We start from the raw sequence: 26,140 nt of genomic DNA, 5'->3' as shown, positions 1-26,140 counted from the left end.
CTTTCCCTATCCTATCTATCTACCTATCTATCTAAAATGTGTCCTTAAACAATGCATAGCATAGGTTTGTGTGGGTTTGATTTATGTAATGATATCCTGTGCTTATTATGAAACTTGCTTTTTCCACTCCATATGTGTTTCTGAGAATTATCCATATTGATTGACATAGCTCCAGTGCATTCTATTCCAAGGCAGAATAATAATCTGTTGCTTTATTTAACCAGTCCCTATGGATGAACATTTGCACTGTTAATAGGTTTTGGCTGTTACAAGTAATGCAGAAGTGAATATCTTCGCACACGTCTCCATGTCCAGCTGTACAAGAGGTTTTATCAAAGATCTGCCTAGAAGTGAAATTTTCATAGTCCCTTATCAGTGCTTTAAAAATCACTGTGATACATTTAAAGAGTACCAGTTCCATGCTAAAAGCAGACAGTTATTCATCAAGTTGAAAGTGGGGGACATTTTTTAACCAATCTCTTTATTTTACAGAAATTAATGATCCTAAGGACACATGCGTGGGTCCTTCGGACACTTCCTACCTCAGCAAGCAGAAACACAGTGGTGATAGCTGGTCAGAGGGTCGCTTAGCACAGCAAAGAGATGACAAAGAAGACCGTGGCCCCAGGTACACGGTGTGCTCTTGCCACTCACAGCACGCTTTTACCCACTAAGGTGGATGTTACAATCACCCCTTTGTCCAGATAAGGAAATTGAGGCTCGTAGAGATTAAATAGTCGGCCCCATGTCTGACGATTAGTGGCAGAGGCAGGATGGCGTTGCTCTGTGGCTTAACTAACCACAATCTATACAACTTTAATGCTGGACCTGGAGAGAGAGAAACATTAGTAGTTCTTGATGACACAAAGGTATTTCTATTAGAACACACTTTGCAGTTTTGAGAAGGCTGAAAGTCACAATATTGGATGAGGCCCTGAAAGCTATAACCAAAGGCATCGGGCATATAGAATATTGTGGAATTTGTGGACGGAATGGGTGTGGCAAAGAATTTATGGGATATATTTTACAGCTGACAAATTGAAATAAATTTCTTTTTCATGTTTTTCATTCAACAGAATGACTAAAAATTTTCTGCAAAAACTGTGCAAGCAGCACAAGCTTTATATTACCCCAGCACTGAACGATACACTGTATTTACACTATAAAGGTAAGGGTCTGGTGGAGGCGCTGCCTCATGTCAGGTGGAAAGACTCTAGTGGTGTTAAGAATTACTTGCAGGGATCATCTGGTGTTCTTAACTTATATTTAAGTAGAAATGTCAGAGTTTAGTGGAGATGCATGGAAAAGCAATAATATTTCTTTGAAGAAAGTCTTATGTGACTGGAGTTAATATGGGTTCAAGGGAAACACATTGGTATCTTTTATTTATATTTGCTAAGGGACTCATACTTTTTCGAACCAGTAGCTACTTGTAAATACTTTGGGCTTGGGAGGGTTACGTTGTGAAGGACGGTGTCGGTGTCCAGTATCACACATAAACTTAAGTTCAGGTTCATAGACAGGGCTATTCTAGCAATGGGGAAACAGAGTGATAACTCCCAACCTCGTGCTGAACCTGGGATGGCCACCCTGCTTCATCAGACCATCTTTATGTTCATTTGTTCAGTAAATGTTTACTGAGAGCCTTCTGTGTGCCTGGCAAGTGCTAAAGATACAGAGACGGATATGGTAAAGATGCTTTTGGTGTCCTGGGGGACAGGGCGGCCACTGTGAGAAGGTTCACACTGTGCCAGGGAGATTCACGGAGGGCTCCAGCAGCACAACTACTTTAAAGGTGTGGAACGACCCCTAACTGGTCTCCTCACCTCCCCGTTGCCCCCTCCAAAATCCTCCACCCAATGTCTCGGTGTAACAGTGATAAGATGACTTAGGAGGGCAGACCCCAGAGGACCAATATTTAAGAGGTGGGAAGAAGACCCAGTGGGTTAGACCAGGTAGAAAGAATCAGAGAATTAGGAGAGAGATATGCCTATATTACCTACTGCTGCCTAACAAATTATCCCGAAACTTACCAACCTAAAAAATTACCATTATTTGCTACTGTTTCTGAGGGTCAGGAATCTGGGAATGACTTAGCTGGGTGGTTCTGCCTCATCGTTGCTATTACCCTTTTTTAATAAAAACTTTTCAGGCAACAAAACAAATGACTTTGAAAAAGTTTTGGTAATAGCAGGTGCACCGTGAATTACAAATCTATAATGAGTCACTCAAGGAAACAAAAATGTCTGTTTTCCTCACCTTAAATGTGGCTCATAAAACTGAAAAATAAGGCTTCCCTGGTGGCACAGTGGTTGAGAGTCCGCCTGCCGATGCAGGGGACACGGGTTCGTGCCCTGGTCCGGGAAGATCCCACGTGCCGCGGAGCGGCTGGGCCCGTGAGCCATGGCTGCTGAGTCTGCGTGTCCGGAGCCTGTGCTCCGCAACGGGAGAGGCCACAACAGTGAGAGGCCCGTGTACTGCAAAAAAAAAAAAAAACTGAAAAATACAGACCCGAAGTTTGGACTGGCTTCAGGTACAGCTGGATCCATCCTGGTGCTTTACCGCATATCTTCACGAGGCTGTTTCTCCCCTTTCCTTGGCCCTGCTTTCCCTTGGGCTCATTCATTTCAGACAGGTCACCCCTCACTTCTCCCCACTCCCAGGCGAGAAGGGAAGGTGACTGCTTCAGTGTTAGGCGCCACCCTGCCAGGCTGGCAATTGTAGCAGAAAGTTACCTTTTTCCAATGGAGCCAGCAAAGCTCCCCAGGATTCATGAAGGTTGGCTCCACTTGGCTGAGCGTGACCAGCTCCCTGCAGAGAGCCATGGGGTAGTATCAGGACAGGGATGTCCCTCCAAAGAGGCAGCGGTGTAACTCAGGAAGGACGTGTGGATGCTGGGCAGATAGGCAGAAAAGAGGGTGACCCCTGTGCCTCTGAGTGTGCAGAAGCTTAACCAACTCCCCCTTCCTCCCCACTAGGCTTTGACCGCATCGAGAACTTGGAAGAGTACACAGGGCTGCGTTGTCTCTGGCTGGAGTGCAACGGAATACAGAAAATCGAGAACCTAGAGGCCCAAATGGAACTGCGATGCCTCTTCTTGCAGGTGAACCTGCTCCATAAGATCGAGAACCTAGAACCTCTGCAGAAACTGGATGCTCTCAACATCAGCAGCAATTACATCAAGACCATTGAAAACCTCTGTAAGAAGAGGCCCTGCTGTGGCAGGGCGGGGTGCGGGGTGGGGGGCGTTCTCTAGGCCCCCGCCTCCACCACCGTTTCCTCGCGGAGGTTCTTAACATTCTTTTCCACCCGTGTCGCTTACTTCTGCTGACCTCCCCTTCCAGCCTGCCTGCCTGTCCTCAACACGCTCCAGATGGCCCACAACCACTTAGAGACCGTGGAAGATGTTCAGCATCTCAAGGAATGTTTGAAACTGTGTGTCCTTGACCTTTCCCACAACCAGCTGAGTGACCCAGAGATCCTGAGCATTCTCGAGAGCATGCCCAACTTGGTAAAACACACACACGCACACAACTTGCGTTATCTTGTGTTCTCTAGACAGCGGATCTCTTTTCTCTTTCCCCTCCCTCCCTTCCCCCTTCCTCTCTCCCTGCTTTATTAACACCCATCACACATTTTTTTCCTCTCTGTATTTTTAGCTGGAGTGTTTTCAATGCCAGATGCCGTATCGTTTCACCCACAAATATTTCAGTGTGTATTCTTGACAGATAGGGACTTTTTAAAAGCATCATGACAATACTATTATTATATCTAAAATATTATCAGAAGGACAGTTAATAACCAGTCCGTATTCAGTGTTCCCCATTTGTCTCAAAAATGTGCTTTGACTCTTGGGTTTTGCAAATCCAAACCAGATCCACACATCATATTTGGATTATGCATCTCTCAAATCTCTTGATCTATCACAGTCTCCCCTTGGCTGTTTTCACACATACACACAAACACACACACACACACACACACACACACACACACACACACACACACCGTAAATCTGTTCAAGAAACCGGGTCCCTCCTCTTGTTGTCAGCCACATCCTGGATTCAGTTGACTGCATCCTCATGATGTGGTTTCACGTGTTCTGCTGTCCCCAGTATCTCTTGTAAAATGATGATGGAGTCAGAGACCTGATCAGATCCAGGATCAGAATCTAACTTTGAGGTTTGCTGTTGCATCAGTCAGGGCACCTATAAGTCTGGTTACCCCTCTTTTTGTAAATTTCAGCTTGATTCGTGGGTTTGGCTGCTGTCAACCAGATCCAGCCTTCATGAAGTCCCTCATCACCCCTTCCCCTGATCGTTTCTGCAGCTCCCGAAGCATGTTGCCTCCATGTGTGATTTCATTAGGGGTCACACAGTGACCGTATTCTAAGTCTCTTATTCCTTCTGCACCTATTAGCTGGAATGCTTCCACAAAGAGCAGTTTTGCTCATCCATTCATGCCTCCCTAATATAAAGTCCATATAGAAAAGGCTGGGATAGGGACTTCCCTGGTGGCGCAGTGGGTAAGGCTCCGCGCTCCCAATGCAGGGGGGCCTCGGTTCGATCCCTGGTCAGAGAACTGGATCCCACATGCATGCCGCAACTAAGAGTTCACATGCCACAGCTAAGGAGCCAGTGAGCTGCAACTAAGGAGCCCGTGAGTCACAGCTAAGGAGCCCACCTGCCACAATTAAGACCCAGTGCAACCAAATAAATAAATATTTTTTTAAAAAGAAAGAAAAAGCTAGGATAAATTCTTATTGTTTTTCTTTTTATGTATTCCTTTTCAGAGAAATGAGTCAAGAACGTAGGAACCTCTAAAGGTGACAATGAGGTTGAACCTCTAAAGGTTCACGTTATCATCGTGAACACAAAGATTTATAGATACAGTATTTGATATGACTTAACCCTTGCTGTCATTTTAATTTGGGGTGATTGAATGTTCCCATCTTCTGGCCTGTGGCAACCCCTCCAGGCGGCTCCTGTGTCCTTTGGACTCCACTCCAGCAGCCTTTGATGACTTCCTTGCTTTTTAGTGTATATGTGTTGTCATGTGAACTAGGAAAAAATATTCCAAATAGCACACAAAAAACTTGAGTTCACTGTTTACTGCTTAGGGTATGGATAAGAAGGAAAAAGTAAGTCCATTTAAAGAAAAACAGTAAGCAAATCATAGTTCAAGAGCAATCTGTAGAGCAGACTGTCACCAAAGACTAATTTAGAATTTATATTATCACCAGTGTATGGTGCTAATATAAAGTCGTATTATAATACCTTTTTTTGGCCTGGCTGCCATAACAAAGTACCAGACTGAGTGGCTTAAACAACAGAACTTTATTTTCTCATGATTCTGGAGGCTAGAAGTCCGAGATCAAGGTGTCAGCAGGGCTGGTTTCTCCTGAGGCCTCTCTCCTTGGCATGTAGATGGCCATCTTCTCTCTGGGTCCTCATATGGCCTTCTCGGTGTGTGTCTCTGTGTCCTAATCTCCTCTTCTTACAAGGACCTATTGGATCATGCCCCACCCTAATGACATCATTTACTCTTAATCACCTCTTCAAAGACTCTGTCTCCAAATACAGTCACATTCTGAGTCACTGGGGGTTAGGACTTTAGCATATGAGTTTGCTGGGGGGAAGCAATTCAACCCATAACAAGAACAGTCTGCCTCGTGGTTGTTTTGTGATGGCTTTTACATTCTCCATACACACGCAGCCCTTTAGTCCCTGCCCCTGGGGCACATTGCTCCCCCCACTCAGCCCCACAGAACAGGTCACTTGAACCAGTATATTTATTTTCCTGAACAAGAAAAATCACTTTAGATATGAAAGACATTTCACCAGTTCAGGCAAACCGATGTTAAATGTTTCACCCACATGTCACCTTGACCATTCACCTTCTTGAGTTTCATCGGCAGGAGGGGAGGTGACAGTATTTAAAGAGGGGTGGGGACGGCGCACTGGCACTGCTGTGTCGCTTTCCCTTTCCTGGTCCCGACTTGACATCCGGGAGAACTATAAGCCTGGCAGTAGATAAGCAGGCACTTTGCATCCTATGCCCTCAGTCACCACTTCTTATCTGTCTAGCTGCTGTGTACATTTTCTTAAAATGGGTCCTGGCTGGGAAGGACAGAAAATGATCAATTGGAGATTAATTTCAGTAAAAGAGATTGGGCCAGCAAAACTAATGCAATCACTGCCCTCGGGTAAAGGCCTCAGGAAGTGTTTTCCAGTATTGTTCTGGAAGGACAATGAGATTTAGGATCTGAAGTTCAAGTGTAATAGAAGAAAGGGCTGCCCAATTCTCGGGACAGTTCTGATGGCACAGAAACAACGAAAGCCTCTGCCTTCTCTGATATTGTCTTCATGATTTGATGTAAACACTCCCTGTTTATTTATTTATTTTCAGAGCACTGCACATATTAAATGTTTCAATCGCATCCATTTTTCAGTGATTAATGTGGCTCTGCCTGTGTGCTTCCAGCGTGTACTGAATTTGATGGGAAACCCAGTGATTAGGAACATCCCTAATTATCGAAGGACAGTCACTGTTCGACTAAAACATTTAACATACCTGGATGATAGACCAGTTTTTCCAAAGGACAGGTAAGGAAACAAAAAGCCTTTTGATCATACTTAATAGGTAATAGTTGAGCATGCTCAATATTAAACTTTTAAAAATTTCTGATTTTTGAGCATTTCCACACATCATTAAATATTTCAGTGAAATAGGTTTAATGGCTCACATGACTGTTTATAATAGGAAATTCCCTGTTTTTGAGCACTTATTCATAGATTTTTCATAATCCTTTGATAATTATGCTTCTATATAAGTCTATGATCTCATGGCCGGTTATTTCCTTAGGATGGAACCCTGAGTTGTATTATTAGATTAAAGATAAAGACTGTGGTTTGAGACTTTTAAAAGGTGTTTTTAAATATTTTCTAATTGTTTTCTAGAGTGTTTGTATCAACTTATAACTTCCCCAGACACAGCCATGTTAAAAAAAAAAAAAAAAAAAAAACCTTTGCCAGGCCAATTGATGAGTGAAGGTGGTACCTCGCTTTATTTTTATTTATTTATTTATTTATTATTCATTTATTTATTTATTTATTGGCTGCATTGGGTCTTTGTTGCTGCGCGCGGGCTTTCTCTAGTTGCGGTGAGCAGAGGCTACTCTTCGTTGTGGTGCGCGGGCTTCTCATTGCAGTGTCTTCTCTTGTTGCAGAGCACGGGCTCTAGCACAAGGGCTTCAGTAGTCGTGGCTCACGGGCTCTAGAACACAGGCTCAGTAGTTGTGGCGCACGGGCTTAGTTGCTCCACGGCACGTGGGATCTTCCCAGACCAGGGCTCGAACCCATGTCCCCTGCATTGGCAGGCAGATTCTTAACCACTGCGCCACCAGGAAGTCCCAGTACCTCGTTTTAAATTTGCATTTTTGGGTAACTGATGAAGTTGGTCATTTTTACTACCTTTGTCGGGCATTTATGTTTCCTTCTCTATGAGTATTGCATTCATGACTTCTTCCCAGTTTCCTTTTGGCGGGATGCTTTTTCTTACTGATTCATAAGAGCTCTATTGCATATCAAGAATATTGAACCCGGGACTGCAGGCTCAGCGGCCATGGCTCACGGGCCCAGCCGCTCTGCGGCATGTGGGATCTTCCCGGACCGGGGCCCGAACCCATGTCCCCTGCATCGGCAGGCGGACTCTCAACCACTGCGCTACCAGGGCAGCCCCATCACTGCTTTTATCTGGGTTTTTAATTTCCCTTTTTTTTTCTTTTTGGCCGCTCCTCGTGGCTTGCGGGATCTTAGTTCCCCTACCAGAGCTCAAACCCTCGCCCTCGGCAGTGAAAGCACAGAGTCCGAAACACTGGATTTCCAGGAAATTCCCTTAATTTACCTTTTGATTGAGGCCACTATTCATTCATTCCAGCTTAGAATAAAACTTCAGTAACTGGGATGGCCTGAAGGAAAGTGCAAATCTGAATTTTCCAACACTTAAAAAGAAACATAGCTGGTAGTATGTTTTTGAACTCACATATTTTAGTCAAACTAACACAGATTTCCATCGGAAGGGGGAGCCTCCACTTGGACCACGTAAGAGAACCAGGATCCCTGCTTCTGGGCAGTCAGGCCGAGATGCATCCGTTTCCCCAGCACCGAGCCCTGGGTGTTCAGGGTGACGGCGGGTGGGCAGGGCCTGCGGGCAGACCTCCAAGCCCAGCTCCGCAGCTGCAGGTCCTGTGCCCGTGGCTGAGCGCCAACCTCCCCAGCTTCAGGTTCCTCATCCGGAAGGTGGGGACAATACCGACCGCGGGGTCCTTGTGAGTATCTGTTAGTATCACGTGGGACTTAAGCAGGTACCAGCTGGTAGGAGGAGGGAACCAGCGGGAGAGGCTGTCCCAGAGGATTGTGACACTGCGGCAGTGCCGACCAGCAGGAAAAGTGTAAACGGGAACCTGAGCTGGGCCCTCAGCAGGGAGACCCCTGCCCTGGACGGTGCAGCATGACTTCTCTTCAGGAGTTGGGTGCACCTGGGTTTGAAGCCTCATTCCAGCACTCTCTAGCTGTTCCACACTGGGCCACACTGGGCCCTTGACGTTCTCTCCACCCGTGATGCTCTGCACAGGTGTTTGCAGGTGTCTGCTCACCTGTCATCTTCTGAAGATCTCCATGACTGACCACCTATCTAAGTAACACCTTTGCCACTTCCACCTGCTGCCTCTTCAGCCTGATTTCTCAAGACACATCCGCCTCTGACATACTTGTTTCCCCATAAAAGGGCAGCTCTAACAGAGCAAGTGATGTCATCTCTTATGTTACCTGGTGTATCCCCAGCCCCTAGAACAGTTCAGCCATTTCAAGTGTACAATTCAGTGGTTTTTTAGTATGTTCACAGAGTTGTCCAACCACACTGCACAATCAATTCTAGAATATTCTTATCACCCCCAAAAGTAACCCTTACTTATTAGCAGTCACTCCGCAACCCCCCTCTGCCAGCCCCTGGAAACCACAAATCTACTTTCTATCTCTCTGGAGTTGCCTATTCTGGGCATTTCCTATAAATGGAATCATACGATATGTGGTCTTTTGTGAATGACTTCTTTCACTGAGCGTATTTTTAAGGTTCACCCACATTGCAGCCTGTGTCAGTAAATACTTCCAAAATAATGCTGTGAAATATTACATTTGGAAAGCCCACATTTAAAAATTTTTTTTTATACAGCAGGCTCTTATTAGTTATCCATTTTATACATATTAGTGTGTATATGTCAATCCCAATCTCCCAATTATTCCCACCACCACTCCCCACCGCTTTCCCCCGTTGGTGTCCATATGTTTGTTCTCTACATCTGTGTCTCTATTTCTGCCTTGCAAACCGGATCATCTGTGCCATTTTTCTAGATTCCACATATATGCATTAATACACGATATTTGTTTTTCTCTTTCTGACCATTTTTCTCTTTCTGACTGACTCTTCACTCTGTATGACAGTCTCTAGGTCCATCCATGTCTCTACAAATGGCCCAATTTCATTCACTTTTATGGCTGAATAATATTCCATTGTATATATGTACCACATTTTCTTTATTCATTCATCTGTCGATGAGCATTTAGGTTGCTTCTATGACCTGGCTGTTGTAAATAGTGATGCAATGAATATTGGGGTGCATGTGTCTTTTTGAATTATGGTTTTCTCTGGGTATATGCCCAGTAGTGGGATTGCTGGGTCATACGGTAATTCTATTTTTAGTTTTTTAAGGAACCTCCATACGGTTCTCCATAGTGGCTGTATCGGTTTACATTCCCACCAACAGTGCAAGAGGTTTCCCTTTTCTCCACAGCCTCTCCAGCATTTATTGTTTGTAGATTTTCTGATGAAGCCCATTCTAACTTGTGTGAGGTGATACCTCATTGTAGTTTTGATTTGCATTTCTCTAATAATTAGTGATGTTGAACAGCTTTTCATGTGCTTCTTGGCCTTCTGTCTGTCTTCTTTGGAGAAATGTCTATTTAGGTCTTCTGCCCATTTTTGGATTGGGTTGTTTGTTTTTTTAATATTGAGCTGCATGAGCTGTTTATATATTTTGGAGATAAATCCTTTGTCCGTTCATTCGTTTGCAACTGTTTTCTCCCATTCTGCGGATTGTCTTCTCGTCTTGTTTATGGTTTCCTTTGCTGTGCAAAAGCTTTTAAGTTTTATTAGGTCCCATTTGTTTATTTTTGTTTTTATCCCATTACTCCTAGGAGGTGGATCAAAAAAGATCTTGCTTTGATTTATGTCAAAGAGTGTTCTTCCTATGTTTTCCTCTAAGAGTTTTATAGTGTCGGGTCTTACATTTAGGTATCTAATCAATTTTGAGTTTATTTTTGTGTATGGTGTTAGGGAGTGTTCTAATTCCATTCTTTAACATGTAGCTGTCCAGTTTTCCCAGCACCACACAAATTTTAAGATTTTTTGTTCTAGTTCTATAAAAAATGCCATTGGTAATTTGATAGGGATTGCATTGAATCTGTAGATTGCTTTGGGTAGTATAGTCATTTTCCCAATATTGATCCTTCCAATCCAAGAACATGGTATATCTCTCCATCTGTTGGTATCATCTTTAATTTCTTCCATCAGCGTCTTATAGTTTTCTGCATACAGTGCTTTTGTCTCCCTAGGTAGGTTTATTCCTAGGTATTTTATTCTTTTTGTTGCAGTGGCAAATGGGAGTGTTTCCTTAATTTCTCTTTCAGGGTTTTTATTCTTCAATTTGTTAATATGGTGTATCACATTGATTGATTTGCATATATTGAAGAATGCTTGCATCCCTGGGATAAATCCCACTTGATCATGGTGTATGATCCTTTTAATGTGTTGTTGGATTCTGTTTGCTAGTATTTTGTTGAGGATTTTTGCAACTATATTCATCAGTGATATTGGTCTGCCATTTTCTTTTTTTGTAGTATCTTTGTCTGGTTTTGGTATCAGGGTGATGGTGGTCTCATAGAATGAGTTTGGGAGTGTTCCTTCCTCTGCAATTTTTTGGAAGAGTTTGAGAAGGATGGGTGTTAGCTCTTCTCTAAATGTTGGATAGAATTCACCTGTGAAGCCATCTGGTCCTGGAGTTTTGTTTGTTGGAAGATTTTTAATCACAGTTTCAATTTCATTACTTGTGATTGGTCTGTTCATATTTTCTATTTCTTCCTGGTTCAGTCTTAGAAGGTTATACCTTTCTAAGAATTTGTCCATTTCTTCCAGGTTGTCCATTTTATTGGCATACAGTTGCTGGCAGTAGTCTCTTAGGATGCTTTGTATTTCTGTGGTGTCTGTTGTAACTTCTCCTTTTTCATTTCTAATTTTATTGATTAGAGTCCTCTCCCTCTTTTTCTTGATGAGTCTGGCTAAGGGTTTATCCATTTTGTTTATCGTCTCAAAGAACCAGCTTTAAGTTTCATTGATCTTTGCTATTGTTTTCTTTGTTTCTCTTTCATTTATTTCTGCTCTGATCTTTATGATTTCTTTCCTTCTAGTAACTTTGGGTTTTGTTTGTTCTTCTTTCTCTAGTTCCTTGAGGTGTAAGGTTAGATTGTTTATTTGAGATTTTTCTTGTTTCTTGAGATAGGCTTGTATAGCTATAAACTTCCCTCTTAGAACTGCTTTTGCTGCATCCCATAGGTTTTGGATCATCGTGTTTTCATTGTCATTTGTCTCTTGGTATTTTTTGATTTCCTCCTTGATTTCTTCAGTGATCTCTTGGTTATTTAGTAGCGTATTGTTTAGCCTCCATGTGTTTGTATTTTTTACATTATTTTCCCTGTGATTCATTTCTAATCTCATAGCATTGTGGTCAGAAAAGATGCTTGATATGATTTAAATTTTCTTAAATCTACTTAGGCTTGATTTGTGACCCAAGATGTGATCTATCCTGGAGAATGTTCCGTGTGCACTTGAGAAGAAAGTGTAATCTGATGTTTCCCGATGGAGTGTCCTATAAATGTCAATTAAACCTATCTGGTCTATTATGTCTTTTAAAGCTTGTGTTTCCTTATTAATTTTCTGTCCGGATGATCTGTCCATTGATGTAAGTGAGGTGCTAAAGTCCCCCACTATTAGTGTGTTATTGTCGATTTCCTCTCTAAAGCTATTAGCAGTTACCTTATGTATTGAGGTGCTCCTATGTTGGGTGCATAAATATTTATAATTGTTATATCTTCTTGGGTTGATCCCTTGATCATTATATAGTGTCCTTCCTTGTCTCCTGTAACATTCTTTTTTTTTTCTTTTTTGCGGTACGCAGGCCTCTCACCGTTGTGGCCTCTCCCGTGGCAGAGCACAGGCTCCGGACGCGCAGGCTCAGTGGCCATGGCTCACGGGTCTAGCCGCTCCGTGGCATGTGGGATCTTCCCGGACCGGTGCACAAACCCGTGTCCCCTGCCCCGGCAGGCAGACTCTCAACCACTGCGCCACCAGGGAAGCCCAACATTCTTTTTTTTTTTAAAGTCTATTTTATCTGAAGTGAGTATTGCTACTCCAGCCTTCTTTTGATTTCCATTTGCATGTAATATCTTTTTCCATTCCCTCATTTTCAGTCTGTATGTGTCCCTAGGTCTGAAGTGGGTTTCTTGTAGATAGCACATACATATGGGTCTTGTTTTTGTATCCATTCAGCAAGCCTGTGTCTTTTGGTTGAAGCATTTAATCCATTTACATTTAAGGTAATTATCGATATGTAGATTGCTATTACCATTTTCTTAATTGTTTTAGGGTTGTTTTTGTAGGTTCTTGTCTTCTGTTGTGTTTCCCACTTAGAGAAGTTCCTTTAGCGTTTGTTGTAGAGCTGGTTTGGTGGGGCTGAATTCCCTTAGCTTTTGCTTGTCTGTAAAGCTTTTGATTTCTCCATCAAATCTGAATGAGATGCTTGATGGCTAGAGTAATCTTGATTGTAGGTTCTTCCCTTTCATCACTTTAAATATATCATGCCACTCCCTTCTGGCTCGTAGAGTTTCTGCTGAGAAATCAGCTGTTAACCTTATGGGAGTTCCCTTGTATGTTAAATGTCATTTTTCCCTTGTTGCTTTTAATAGTTTTTCTTTGTCTTTAATTTTTGTCAGTTTGATTACTGTGTGTCTCAGTATGTTTCTCCTTGGGTTTATCCTGCCTGGGACTCTCTGCACTTCCTGGACTTGGGTGGCTATTTCCTTTCCCATGTTAGGGCCGTTTTCGACTATAATCTCTTCAGATATTTTCTTGGGTCCTTTCTCTCTCTCTCGTCTCCTTCTGGGACCCCTATAATGTGAATGCTGGTGCGTTTAATGTTGTCCCAGAGGTCTCTTATGCTGTCTTCATTTCTTTTCATTCTTTTTTCTTTGTGTTCTGTGACAGTGAATTCCACCATTCTGTCTTCCAAGTCACTTATCCATTCTTCTGCCTCAGTTATTCTGCTATTCATTCCTTCTACTGTATTTTTCATTTCAGCTATTGTATTGTTCATCTCTGATTGTTTGTTCTTTAATTCTTCTAGGTCTTTGTTCAACATTTCTTGCATCTTCTCCATCTTTGCCTCCAATCTTTTTCTGAGGTCCTGGATCATCTTCACTATCATTATTCTGAATTCTTTTTCTGGAAGGTTGCCTATCTCCACTTCATTTAGTTGTGTTTTCTGGGGTTTTATCTTGTTCCTTCATCTGGTACATAGCCCTCTGCCTTTTCATCTTTTCTGTGAATGTGGTTTTTGTTCCACAGGCTGCAGAATTGTAGTTCTTCTTGATTCTGCTGTCTGCCCTCTGGTGGATGAGGCTATCTCAGCCCACATTTTCTTTATCTGTCAGTCGATGGACATTTGCGTTGCTTCCACTTTTTGGCTGTCGTGAACAGTGCTGCTATCAATGTTCGTGTGCAGGGTTTTGTGTGTGGACATTTGTTTTCAACTCATTTGAGCAAATACTTAGGAGCACAATTGCTGGATATATGTGACTGTTTGCTTTGTAATTGCCAAGCTGTCTTCCATGGGGCTGTGCCATTTTGCATTCCCACGAGCAATGAAGGAGCATTCCTGTCGCTGCACATCCTTCCCAGCATTTGGTGTTGTCAGTGTTCTGGATTTTAGCCGTCCTGTTGAGTGTCAAGTGGCATCTCGTTGGTTTAATTTGCACTTTCCTGACGTCCTATGACGATGAGCTTATTTGTCACCTGCCTATCTTCTTTGGTGAGGTGTCCAGTTCTTTTGCCCACTTTTTAAAATGTGTTTTTTCATTTTTGAATTTTAATAGTTCTTTGTATGTTTTGGATACAAGCCATTTTTCAGTTATCTTTCTTGCAGATATTTTCTCCCAGTGCAGTTTGTCTTCTCATTCTTTTAACCACTTCCCATTTTTAAGTCATCTTTGTATTAATGAGTTGCAATAGGTCTTTATATATTCGAGATACAACCCCCTGATCAGGTATATGATTTGCATACCCATTCTGTGGGTTGTCTTTTATTTATGGTATTCTTTGCATGACACACATTTTTAACTTTGGTGGAGTCCAATTTCTCTATTTTTTTCTTTTGTCACTTGTGCTCTTGGCCTCGTATCTGGAAGGCTTTGCAAACCATTAGACTTTACAGATTAAAAACGTGCATGTGTTAATACGTATCCTCGCAGTCATATGTCCTGTGCCTTTAGTTTGATTTTGGGGAAGATGAGCGTTTGGTCAGATAGTGTATGTTTTGGATTTACTTCGAACCTGTGACAATTCAAACCTCCCCGATTTCTGGGGTGTTCTTGTTTCTTTGTTTTTTGATTTTAATACTCCTAAACAGAGCCTGTGCAGAGGCCTGGGCACGAGGAGGGTACAAAGCTGAGCAGGAGGAGAGGCAGCAGTGGGAGAGCAGAGAGCGGACGAAGATCACAGACAGCATTGAGGCCTTAGCCGCAATCAAGCGCCAGGCTGAGGAGAGGAAACAGCAGAAAGCAAGCCAAGAGCAAGGTGCATGCTTGAGACACAAGGAGGACCCCGAGCTCCGTTTAGATTAAAAATCTGGGCTGTTGAACTCACAGTCTTTCATCTCAGGGATTGGGGGTAGGGGGTGGGGACCATTCGTTCACGTACCTGCAGATCCATCTGCCCTTGACCTCATGCAAGGACGGTGCTCAGGGCATCTTATTAAGTAAGAACCCCCTTCCTCCTCTTACACCCAATAGAAGAGCCAGAGTCTCTATGTGTGCTTTTAAATGACATTTAGTGTTTTTCACCTAATTACAAAATGTGAACACGCTACACATAGAAAACATAGAAAGGCAAGAGTAATAACAGTATCATAGCAAGAACCACTCAGTATTCAGTGCGGGTATTTCCTGGCTTTTCCCCACGCATGTAACACATATGTATTTTTTAATAGAAAAAAATGGCATAGCTATATTGCTTTCTTTTATATATATATATATATATATATATATATATTTATTTATTTATTTATTTATTTATTTTTATTTTTGGCCACATTGGGTCTTTGTTGCTGCACGCAGGCTTTCTCTAGTTGTGGGTGAGCAGGGGCTACTCTTCTTTGCAGTGCACTGACTTTTCATTGCGGTGGCTTCTCGTTGCGGAGCACGGGCTCTAGGCATGCGGGCTCAATGGTTGTGGTGCGTGGGCTCAGTAGTTGTGGCTCGCAGGCTCTAGAGCGCAGGCTCAGTAGCTGTGGTGCATGGGCTTTGTTGCTGTGCGGCATGTGGGATCTTCCCGGACCAGGGCTTGAACCCATGTCCCCTGCATGGGCAGGCGGATTCTTAACCACTGTGCCACCAGGGAAGCCCCTGGCATAGCTATATTGCTTTTTGCCTACTCTTTTGAATCAGCATAATAGTACAGTCCCATAAAATAGATGTTCCCCTGTAGCATGGTTTTATTTCCCTTTTCCCAACTTTTAATTTTGATATTTTTCAAGTTTTAAGAAAAGCTTAAAGAATAGTTAAAATGAACAGCTGAATTGTCTGTTTAGATCGGATGGTTGTTAATATTTTGGCACACACAGGCACACACACACACACACACACAATCTTTCCTGTTCTGCTGACCCATTTGAAAGCAAAGGCAGACATCGTGGCCTTTAACCCCAAATACCTCAGCCTGCGTCTCCTAAGAGCCCCCTGCACAGTTTTCTAGTGGCTGTGTCCTGTGCCGGCAGTGCATGCGCTAGGCATCCCCCTGGTGGCCTTTCAGCCCGTGTATTTAGCACCTAAACAGCACTCTGATGACCATCCCAGCAGTTCACTGCAGGTCCCCCTTGTCCTCCCAGGACGTTCCCAGCTCACTGTGGACTTCTGCTCAGGGGAGATGCTCGCGCCAGACAGTGCTGGGGACTTGGGTGCCACTGTGGAAGGGGAGGAAGCGCCTGAAGAGGACAGAGAAAGGTGGCAGAAGACGGAGCTGTTTGTCAAGGAAAGCTTCGAGGCCAAGGACGAGCTATTCCCAGAAAAGTCAGAAGAGTCGAGTCTCCCGGAGGAGCTGCCTGTGGATGCTGACGGGGAGCCAGGAGGGGCGCTCCCTGCCAAGGCCCCGCCACTGAGCCCCGGAGCAGCCTGGGAAGGTAGGTGGTTGAGAACAACAGGGGTGTAGATGGGCCAGCACCCATCTGGGGGCCTCGGGTTTCCACTTCTGACTGCTGAGTCTGCGAGTTATCTAGAACCACAAGGGGAGCCTGGACTGCGTTTCTAGTATCAGCTTCAACAAGGTGCAAAGAAATGGGTGAGATGCTAACAGTGTATTTTATCTAACCTTGTACATCTAAAATATAATAATTTATATCATCATAAAATTATTCATGAGATACTTTCCCTCTTTTGACACTAAGTCTTCAAAATCCAGCCTGTATATGCCACTTATAGCACATCTCAATTCACATGCTCACTTTTGAATGGTTAAGGTGAAATGCAGCTCTACGAAAAGAAGCAAGTTGTTTTGGGCTGCTTCATTTTTTCAATTGAAATGAATTAAAAGTAGATACAATTAAATAAAATGTAAAATCCAGCCCCTCAGGAGTAGTGGCCACACTGCAGGCACATGGCCACAGCTACCACAGTGGATGACGCTGATCTAGAAGGGAAGCCCACTGGCAGGTTCTCGCCAAGTTCCTGGGGTCCTGCTGACTAATAGATAAACCCAGGACTCGGCCCTGGACGCTGCCCATCACTGCTGTGTCTGTGCAGCCCTGGGAGACCCGAACCTTCTGTTCCCAGCCTGAGCAGGATTTGAGGTCCATCTGGGGAGGTCAGCTGGTCTGGCCCCCACTGTCTGGGAGAGACTTCGAAGTAAGCCTAGTCTCTAGACTGCCGAGGGGGCAAAGGCCACACCCCAGGGCACCAGAGATGGGTGAATTATCTTTCCAGCTGAAGATAATGGCGGGGCAGACTATCCTCAAAGATTAGCTCAACTGAGCTCTATTTTAATAATTCTTTTCAAAACCTTACTGGCCACTCCAAACCCCCAAACAATCAGTGCTCCATTATTCACTGGGATTTACTACCCACCCCTCTTTTGTTCAGTAACATCTGAAAAATGTATCTTGTAGCCTACAGTCTTTAACAAGCTGTCTGTGGGAAATAGAAACGCACCTTAGGAAGGAGGGGTGGTGTAGGGAGTGAGGTGACCTGTGACTGTGCTGATATCCATGGCCCTGGCCCCCATCAGGGATGCTGGAGCTCATGAAGTCCCCAGGGCTTCCAGCAGGTGAGGCAGGAGCAGTGGGCGGAGAGCAGGGAAGGAGCAGGCAAGTGCGTGGGATCTAAACAGCCACCGCTGCTGCGAGAACAGGCTCCCGGGGAGGGGGCCCCGCCCCGCCCATCCCTCTGACGCGCTCCTCACACTTGTCAGGTGGCTGCAGCGCCGCTCCTCTTCTGACTCTGCCATGAGACTGCGGCTGGAAGGCATCTGTGAGAAGCGTGACTTGTCTTGATTTACTTTCCCTTGGGAGGCACTGAAGCCCTGCTTTCTATGGCTCCTGGCACCACTTTGCTGGATGGGATTGTAGACCCTCCAAGACCTGGTCACTCCTTGGTTTCTGGGAGAGAATTTCTACTAGACAAGGGTCACGTTTTCCCTCAAGCTTCCCACAGATGGCGATGTTATAGGTTTTGTTATTTAAAAGGGGAACGAATCATGTATTAAACACACGGGGAAAAGAGCATCCTCTGAACTACTGATGTAGGTGTTGGCACGTGTATTCTGAGACCCAGATACAAGGTTTTGCCCGCATCCTCACTCCCCCTCCGGTAAGTTTTTTGCCTTGAAACCGCACCTAGCCTAGAAGCAGAGTTTTCTATGAGTGAAACCATCAATTGCCTTCCTGAATGAAGGGCACATTTAACAAGGAGCTGGCAACCTGCAGGTCGGAAGAGGGAGGCGCAGCCAGATGTTTATCTAACATGTCAGCCAAGGCCATGACTTCCAGCTTACCCTCCCCCAAATCCCACGATCAGGTGCTCTCACCAGTAACCCATGTTACTCAGTTGGCAACTGGGGCTCAGAGAGGTGAAGTAACCTGCTCCACATCACAGAGCGAGTAACAGTGGGGCAGAACTGAAGCCAGATCTGCCCGCAGAGACCAAGCTGGTCTCCACCTCGACTCACGGCCATCCTCCCTGCTGTTAAGCCCCCCCAGCCTTTGCTGCCCACCCCTCCCCCACAGTCCCCTCCCTACTGAGCTAAACCCTCTAGGTGTCCTGAGTCCCAAGAGGGCAGCTGGGCTGTCAGAACAAGGAGGTCCCTCTTCCACGCAAGTTACTCAACCCCAAGAAAAGCAAATCTAAATATAAAAGCCATCTGTTTTTAAAAAAATCACTTTCCCATTTACCTTTCTTGCATGGCGCACAGTCTTACCTTACAAGTCACAAGGCCTAGTGAAGGATGCAGGAAATTAGGAGATAAACGGTATGAGCAGCTTTGCTGCGTTCCCTGGGCTCATCCTCTCTCATCATGGAGTCAGGAACCAGGGAAGGCTGCCTGGGGACTGAGTCAGGGCTCGGAGGCTTGAATAGCTCCCCATCCCGATGTTGAGTCTAAACAGGACCAAGGGAAACGTGATGTGAGTGCATACCGTCACAGAGACACACATTTCCCACCTCTATCTGATGACACTCTGTCTAGGGGAGCCTTAGCTTCCTTCCAGTGGTCACCAAAACGGCACAGAGGATGACTCACGCATTTCACTAAAACACTCTGTGAACTGGCGAGGCAGCGAATTTTCTAGACAGACACCCTGAGGTCAAACCCAAGTCCAGCCCCTTAACCAGCTGGGACACCTCAGGCAAGCCACAAAACCTCTCGGAGCCCGTTCTAGCCCCTGCGAAGTGGGAACAGTCTCCGCCATGGATCGCATGAGGCAACGTAAGGAACACATCCAACAACTAGTCTCTTCCCTGCCTCGCCTTTTCCCGGCACACAAAGCCTAAGCAGGTAGGTTTTAGGAAACAAAGGGTCTTGGCAGCTGCCTGGAGTAGACGCTTCTGCTGGCTGGGAAGCTGGACGCCACACGGTGCTACGAGCAGGACACAGGGGTCCGGGGGAAGGGCTGGAGGGGAAGCCGGCTACTGTGGTAATTAGAAGCTGCGAAGCCACGGGCACAGCCAAGCGGAAGAGACCACGACAAACCGGGCCTGTGAGGTGGGCCTGGGATCATCCACGGCAGCCCCGGAAGCCCCTGCCCACTTCCTTATATCATTCTTTTTTTTAACATCTATTTATCTACTTTGCCTATTTTATTTTATTTATTTTTGGCTGCTTTGGGTCTTCATTGCTGCGCACGGGCTTTCTCTAGTTGTGGCGAGCGGGGGCTACTCTTCGTTGCAGTGCACGGGCTTCTCATTGCGGTGGCTTCTCTTGTCGCGGAGCACGGGCTCTAGGCGTGTGGGCTTCAGTAGTTGTGGCACGCGGGTTCAGTAGCTGAGGCTCGCTGGCTCTAGAGAGCAGGGTCAGTAGCTGTGGTGCACGGGCTTAGCTGCTCTGCGACACGTGGGATCTTCCCGGACAAGGGACTGAACCCGTGTCCCCTGCACTGGCAGGTGGATTCTTAACCAATGCGCCACCAGGGAAGTCCCCCTTGTTTCATTCTAAACGGGTGCCCCAATGTGGCTCTTCAGTCAAACTGGGCACGGCCAGTCCTCAGGGCGGACAGCGGACCAGCGTGTCGTGAGCAGAATGGGGCCGTTTATCTCTAATCACGGGCACTGGAGAGGAAGCAGAGGGCAGGATAGGAGGGGCCTGGGGGAGGAAGACAAGCCCCTTCTGGACTCCACGTTCCACAGGCAACCCTGTGGTGACTTCACAGGTCTCCCTGACGCTCGTGCAGCAGGAGGGGCTGTGAAACTTGGCCTTTGGCACCACGGCCTGCCTTCCTTAATCTCCTGGCCCATCAATCATGCCTTTTCCACAGTTCCTGCGTATTCGTCACAGATTCCTGGCTGGTGCTTCCATCTCCAGGCTCCAGAAAGGGGGCGGCTGTCTCCCTTTCCTTTCAGACATAATCTTGTCCTAACCTGGGATTCTTGCAGCTCCTGTCACAGGGGCTGGAAGCCTTCGGACCCAAGGGCTTTGTCCTTCCTCTTGGAGTCACCTTAACCTCGGGTTTACCCGTCTGTCCACCGTGTATGAAACTAACTCCAAGATTAATATAACTCTTTGTTGTTCCTTAGAATCAGCTCCCCAGACGGTGGCCACTGAAAGTGCATCAGGTACAGAGCTCTGTGGAGCTGAAGATTTGGAAGCCATCAGACTGGAGACGAAGGAGCAGCTCTTCATCGATGTACGTAATTGGTGCCTCTGCAGAGAAGTGTCTGCGGTACAGCCCCGGTATCAGATCAGGCACAAAACTTCCAAATCCTCGCTGCCCAGAGCGTGGCCCTTGGGCCAGCAGGCGTGGTCTCCCCTGAGGGCTGCTTAGAAGGCAGAACCCCGGGCCCCACCCCAGACCCACTGCTCAGGACCTGCAGTTAATAAGCCCTCCCCCAGGGGGGTCCGTGCCTGTGCCCCTTCAAGACTGAGAAGTGATGGCCCAGACTGAGTCCCCTTGAACTACACCTACAAAGCTCTTGACGTGTTTTCCCCAAGAAGCTACACTGAGAGCAGCTCCGTCCGGCTAGCCATGTGCAGAACCGCCGAGGAAGCTGCACTCGGTCATCAGAGCCTCACCCTCTGGGGACACAGCTGCCCGTCTTCCTGGCCTGCCGCTGCCCCTGTTGCCTGGCCTGGCTGTCCAGCGGCCCGTACCCTGGGGCTTGTTCAGTGAGGGGCCGCCTGACCTTGGGGCTGATCACGGCCCGGAGCACGGCCCTCCTCCCTGAAGCCCTTCCGCTCTGATAGCAGTCTGACATGCTGTGCCCACAGGAATGGGTCCCTGGGGACGTACACACTTTGCCATGACCCCCGGGAATGGTGCTTTGGTGGGGCGAGGGGTGGGGCCCGGCGCCCCCCACCCGCAGCCTCACACCCTGCTCGCCCGGAGGATGGCCCGCCTCCCTGCCCACGAGTGAGCTCCTTCCGTTCAAGCCTGTGCGCAGCTTCCCCTGCCCGCGCCCACTTCTTCCATAAACTCCTACACGGGTGTTTCATTCCCAACCTCACAATTTCACGTGGCTCAATAAGTGTTCAACCGAGTACAGCCCATATTCAGAGTGGGTTTCTGGGCCTGCATATACCTATGACAAAAACAAAAGTGGGCAATTCTTCCCTAACATTTGATAACTGACCGTATACAGGACCCCAACACTAAGCTGGTACTGACCTTCCTCTTTGTCCGGCACTATTTTAAACACATCTTGTTATCGATTGAGTTAACCCTTCCAATAACTCTAAGACATAGGTACCATTGTCATCCCCATTTTACAGATGAGGAAGTTGAGAAACACAGGGGTTAAGCAACTTGCCCGAGGCTCCACAGCCAGGCAGCGTGGCTCCAGAGCCCACGCAGCTAACCACAGCCCGCGTCTGCCTCACACGCTGGACGGGGTGCTATAGATGAAGATACCGCGATACACAACACAAAACAGAAAAGCCCCCCTAGTTTGGGGGAGGTCCAAAATAGACCCGTTTTATGCCACAGAGTCCTAAGACAAATTTGCGTGTGGGTGGTACGTCTCCCCACAGATGAACGGGGTAACACCGAAGTGAAGTGGAGAAAGAGGTGGGAATTTCTGAAACACGTCACACCTTGCAAACCTCTTTCACTGATCAGATCCAGGTACCTGGTGTTGCCTCGTGTGTGTGTTTCGAGCGTGCACGTGGCCTGAGTGGTCTGGGTCACTCCGCGGGCCCCTCCACGCTCCGAGCACGTAGTGCAGGCTTGGGTGGCTGTGCGGCCGCGTCTGTCCCGTGGACTGGGCGTCGGGAGCGTGCCCTCCTGCTGACGGGGATCATTTTCTCTTCCAGGACCTGCCTGACTTGGAAGACGTGGATGCAGGCGGATCTCCGGGAGACCAGCACAAGGTGACTTCTCACACATCCCCCCAGTCCCACCTTCCCTTCCAGCCCTGTCACTGACCAAGTGTCTCGGAAAGTTGCATGCCCTTTGTGCTTGAAGCCTCCTCACCTCACCTAAGGAAATGCGGCTGCTTACTGTTGCTCCCCTCTCTGAGGTTTCACAACTAGCCACTTCGGTTTTTTTGAACAGATCTTTTATCACTGATTTTTAATAATCATGTTCTGTACCTAATTATCTGAACATTTTTGCTATCCTTTTGATGTATCCGTATGTTCATCTAGCGAATGTCTGTACCACAGCGACACGCAGGCCGGGGAAGGGAGGGTGGAGAGCATAGAAGGCCCTATGGGGACCCGACCCTCCTCCCTCTGGCAGTACTGAGAGCCAGTGTGGGCCAGCCCCGGGAGCCCCAAGGAGAGGGGAGCCTAGGGTGTAAGCTCAGGGCAGGAGCTCGTCATCGAAGGAGGGACACAGACACGGGACCACGGTTCCGTGGGGGCCTGACCTCCAAAGCACGACTAGGTGGCCGGGTGAAGGTGGAGCCCGTCGGAAGCCAAGGCTCACAGATGAACCATTCAGGGACCCAGGAGGGTGTTGGTGCAGCAGGAAGAGTGGGCGAGGGCCATGCCACATGGAGACCTGACGAGGACCGGAGGAAGTGGAGACCTGGCTGCAGAGCTCACCATGGCCTCCAGGGCTCACAGACGGCTGCCAGGGAGTGTCCATCCTGAGGCCCGACTTTCAAGCAGCGAGTGCTGTGCTCCCTCGGGCCCACAGTGTGATAGATTTAAAAAGCCGAATTAGCATTGGGCATTTTAGAGACTATTGTGAAAACAGAAATGTTCAGATACATTTTTTCTTTTAACAGAAGATGTGCTTTCCAAAGATTACAGCCATCTCGAGCCCGAGTGACGACAGTGACCCTGAACTAGACTACACCTCACTCCCAGTGCTGGGAAATGCATCCACAGACACCCTTTCCAGTATATTTGCAGTCTCCAAGGACACCTCCAGGAAGGCCGAGACGGAGACGCCCTTTACAGGCATATTTAAAGCAGCAGCAGAGAGGGACTTGGCAACCCGCAGGAGAGACACCAAGTCCCCTCGCCCACTGATTCAGGAGCTGGACGATGACGAGCCTTTAGGGCAACCACCCTGGCCCCCAGCCTGCCAAAGGGAAGCCGCGCCAGCCCCGTGCAGTGAGGACAGGCGTGGCGACCTGCTTCTGGCCTCCCCTCCAGGTACTGTCACCCAACTTTCAAGGCTACAGGGGCCAAAAGCTTCTCAGGGGGAAATGGACTGTGGACCACCCAAACCCAGAGCGGGTGGCCACCTGGGCCTTTGCCCTAGGAATCCTGTGTTCTGAGGGGGTCACTCACGACCTCGCCAGACCATGGAGATCGCAACAGCATGTTCCTAAGTCGCCAGCCGGGGCCAAGGAGCTGCCAGACTTGACCCCGTCCCCGACCTTCCCCATCCTTGGCCCTTCCAGACCAAGGCTGCTGAGGGAAGGAGGGGACCGGTGGTACTGCAGCTGGGAATACGGGACAAAACGAGGGTGACAGCTGGCCGGAGGGTGTGGGTCGTCCACGTGAAGGCCCAGGACCGGGATGAATGACTGTGAGATGCTGCTGGCCAGGAAGGGAGCTTCAGCAGGTGGGGATGGTGCCCACGGTGCCTGGCTGGGTGGGACCGGTAAAGCCACACCCTGACGTGCCCGCTGGCCTGGCGCTGGGGCCTGTGCCCATGAGCAGGGAGAGGCACTTTGGGGGAAGCTGGCTAGTGCCTGCTGGTCACAAGCGCACTGCGGGTAGCTCTGTGTTCAGCTTTGTGCCTCCGGGTATCCAACTCGGGGAGCCTGTTGAATGCAGACGATTCCCGCTGTAATCCACACTGGATGGCAGCCAGGCTTCTTGCCGAACACCAGCTTGCGTGGCTGCCCCAAGTCCTGCACGCGGGAAGGGATGAGGGCTGGCCGCACTTCCCAAGGACACCAACTTACCCATTTCCTGGCTCTTTAGGAAACAGCCCCGAAAAGGATGAAGCCCAGTCTGAGGCGGAGCCTGAGGAGTGCCCGGAGCCCAGGGCCACAGAAGACCGGGACTGAGCCCAAAAGGCAGCCCCTCTGCTCTTGGACTAACAGGGACAGGCCCTGGCCTGACCCCCCAGCAGGGGCAGGTCACCCCCTTGGCTGGGCTCCCCTTCCCTTCAAAGAGTTGCAGTTACTGCAGGCGTGCAGGGCCCTGGACACGGATGGCACTGTGCTCCCTGTTCTCAAAGCCTAACACAACCCCCGGTTATATGCAGTATTTGCAGTATAAACCGTGTAACTGTAAATCTCTCCCTTGAGCACTGTAAACATTTTAGCACCCACGCAAGTCCCTATGTTATTGGATTATTTGATGTCCAGTGAGTCACACGTGATTCACTTCATCAGGTACCTGAGACAAGGACCATTCCTCTCTTCACGTGTGATCAGAAACCTAGGTCCTGCCCCAGGGCCCTGTGTCATTCCCGGGGGTGTGTTCCCTGCAAGACTCTTCACCGGAGCCACAGAGCTGCGGAGGAAGCGAACCTGACGCACTGAATGTCGAAAGCCAAGTAATGGGATGCAGCCCGGCCTGAGAAACTTGATCGTTCAAAACCAGGCTCAGCTGACAAGTTTATTCAACCCCTAAACGTGGGTCCAAAGTGCCTCCCTCTATAAAACGTTAGATGGCGCTAGAAACCTCTACACACACACACACACACACACACACACACACACACACACACACACACACACACACACACACACACACACACACACACACACACACACACACACACACACACCCCTAACCACCAGCAGCTAGCTGCCAACACCCAGCAGCGGAGCACCGGCAGGCTGGGCAGCTCACTTCACCATCACCCTCCACGTCCCCGGGGGCCGGTGCGTGGCGGAGCCCTCGGCCACCTGGAGCCCCTGCTTTCTGGCACAACACTGTCAGCTGGAGGGGATCCCGGCGCCACTGACCTTCAGGACGGGGCTCCCAGGACTTCTCAACGTGCCCCTGGGAGCACGAGCTACGGGAGAACCGACTACCTTGTTGTCCCCCTTCCTCCAACGTGGATTCAAGTCGCTTCTGAATGTCTCCCGCAGTCGCGAAGGCCTTCGGAAAGCAGGAAGGTCTGCACCCTGGCGACTGTTCTCTTTATTTCCCGTTTCAACCACAAAAGGCACAGCTTATCCAGGACAAAGGGCTCCCTGGAGGTGGGGGGCAGCTTCCCCGGGCCTCAGAAGCCCATGCGGGGCTTCTTGCAGTGTGGCTGCGAGCCGGAGCGGACGGCTGCCCGCTGCCGGGAGGGGGTGGCCCGGACACTGGAGGTCTGGGAGAAAGGCACAGAGGCACCCACCGGGGCATTCCCCCGGAGCGGCAGCTCAGCCATGTAGTCCCGGAGGGTCTGCTGCCGCTCCGAGGGCACGCCCCGGGCCCACAGCTCCTGGGTGGACTCCTGGGAGGGCGGGGTCACTGGAGGCTGAGGCCTGGCCTCAGGGAGTGTCCTCTCTGGGCTGGGAGGGGGGCTGGCGGCGTCTGAGAGGTCTAAGCGGCCGCTGAGTGAGGAGAAGGTGCTGGACAGTTGAGTCCGGCGCTTGTGCCGCTTGGGCTGTTTGCCGGGCCCCAAGCTGCTGCCCCGCCGCCTCTCCCACCAGGC

At 48.0% G+C, this 26,140-nt stretch overlaps 2 protein-coding genes across 3 annotated transcripts in view; one reads left to right on the top strand and one right to left on the bottom strand.

The window, feature by feature from the left end:
• Positions 1 to 24,551, top strand: part of DNAAF1 (dynein axonemal assembly factor 1) — a 26,196-nt gene extending 1,645 nt beyond the window's left edge. The window contains exons 2-12 of the mRNA XM_007452554.1: positions 493 to 628; positions 1,077 to 1,168; positions 2,979 to 3,200; positions 3,345 to 3,511; positions 6,484 to 6,605; positions 14,795 to 14,961; positions 16,304 to 16,561; positions 20,661 to 20,770; positions 22,393 to 22,449; positions 23,313 to 23,685; positions 24,466 to 24,551. Of these exons, the coding sequence (XP_007452616.1) occupies positions 493 to 628; positions 1,077 to 1,168; positions 2,979 to 3,200; positions 3,345 to 3,511; positions 6,484 to 6,605; positions 14,795 to 14,961; positions 16,304 to 16,561; positions 20,661 to 20,770; positions 22,393 to 22,449; positions 23,313 to 23,685; positions 24,466 to 24,551 (1,790 nt within the window). The remainder of the gene's footprint in view (positions 1 to 492; positions 629 to 1,076; positions 1,169 to 2,978; positions 3,201 to 3,344; positions 3,512 to 6,483; positions 6,606 to 14,794; positions 14,962 to 16,303; positions 16,562 to 20,660; positions 20,771 to 22,392; positions 22,450 to 23,312; positions 23,686 to 24,465) is intronic.
• Positions 24,552 to 25,720: 1,169 nt separating this feature from the next.
• The window catches only part of TAF1C (TATA-box binding protein associated factor, RNA polymerase I subunit C), a 5,771-nt gene continuing 5,351 nt past the window's right edge, over positions 25,721 to 26,140 (bottom strand). For both annotated transcript variants that reach the window (XM_007452520.1, XM_007452521.1), the window contains one exon: positions 25,721 to 26,140. This exon is cut by the window's right edge and continues 416 nt beyond it. In XM_007452520.1, the coding sequence (XP_007452582.1) occupies positions 25,721 to 26,140 (420 nt within the window).

The sequence above is a fragment of the Lipotes vexillifer genome, unplaced genomic scaffold (genome assembly GCF_000442215.2).
Source record: "Lipotes vexillifer unplaced genomic scaffold, Lipotes_vexillifer_v1.1 scaffold443, whole genome shotgun sequence".
NCBI lineage: Eukaryota > Metazoa > Chordata > Mammalia > Artiodactyla > Lipotidae > Lipotes > Lipotes vexillifer.
Note: the sequence above shows the minus strand (reverse complement) of the source record. Positions and strands in the feature narration are given on the sequence as shown.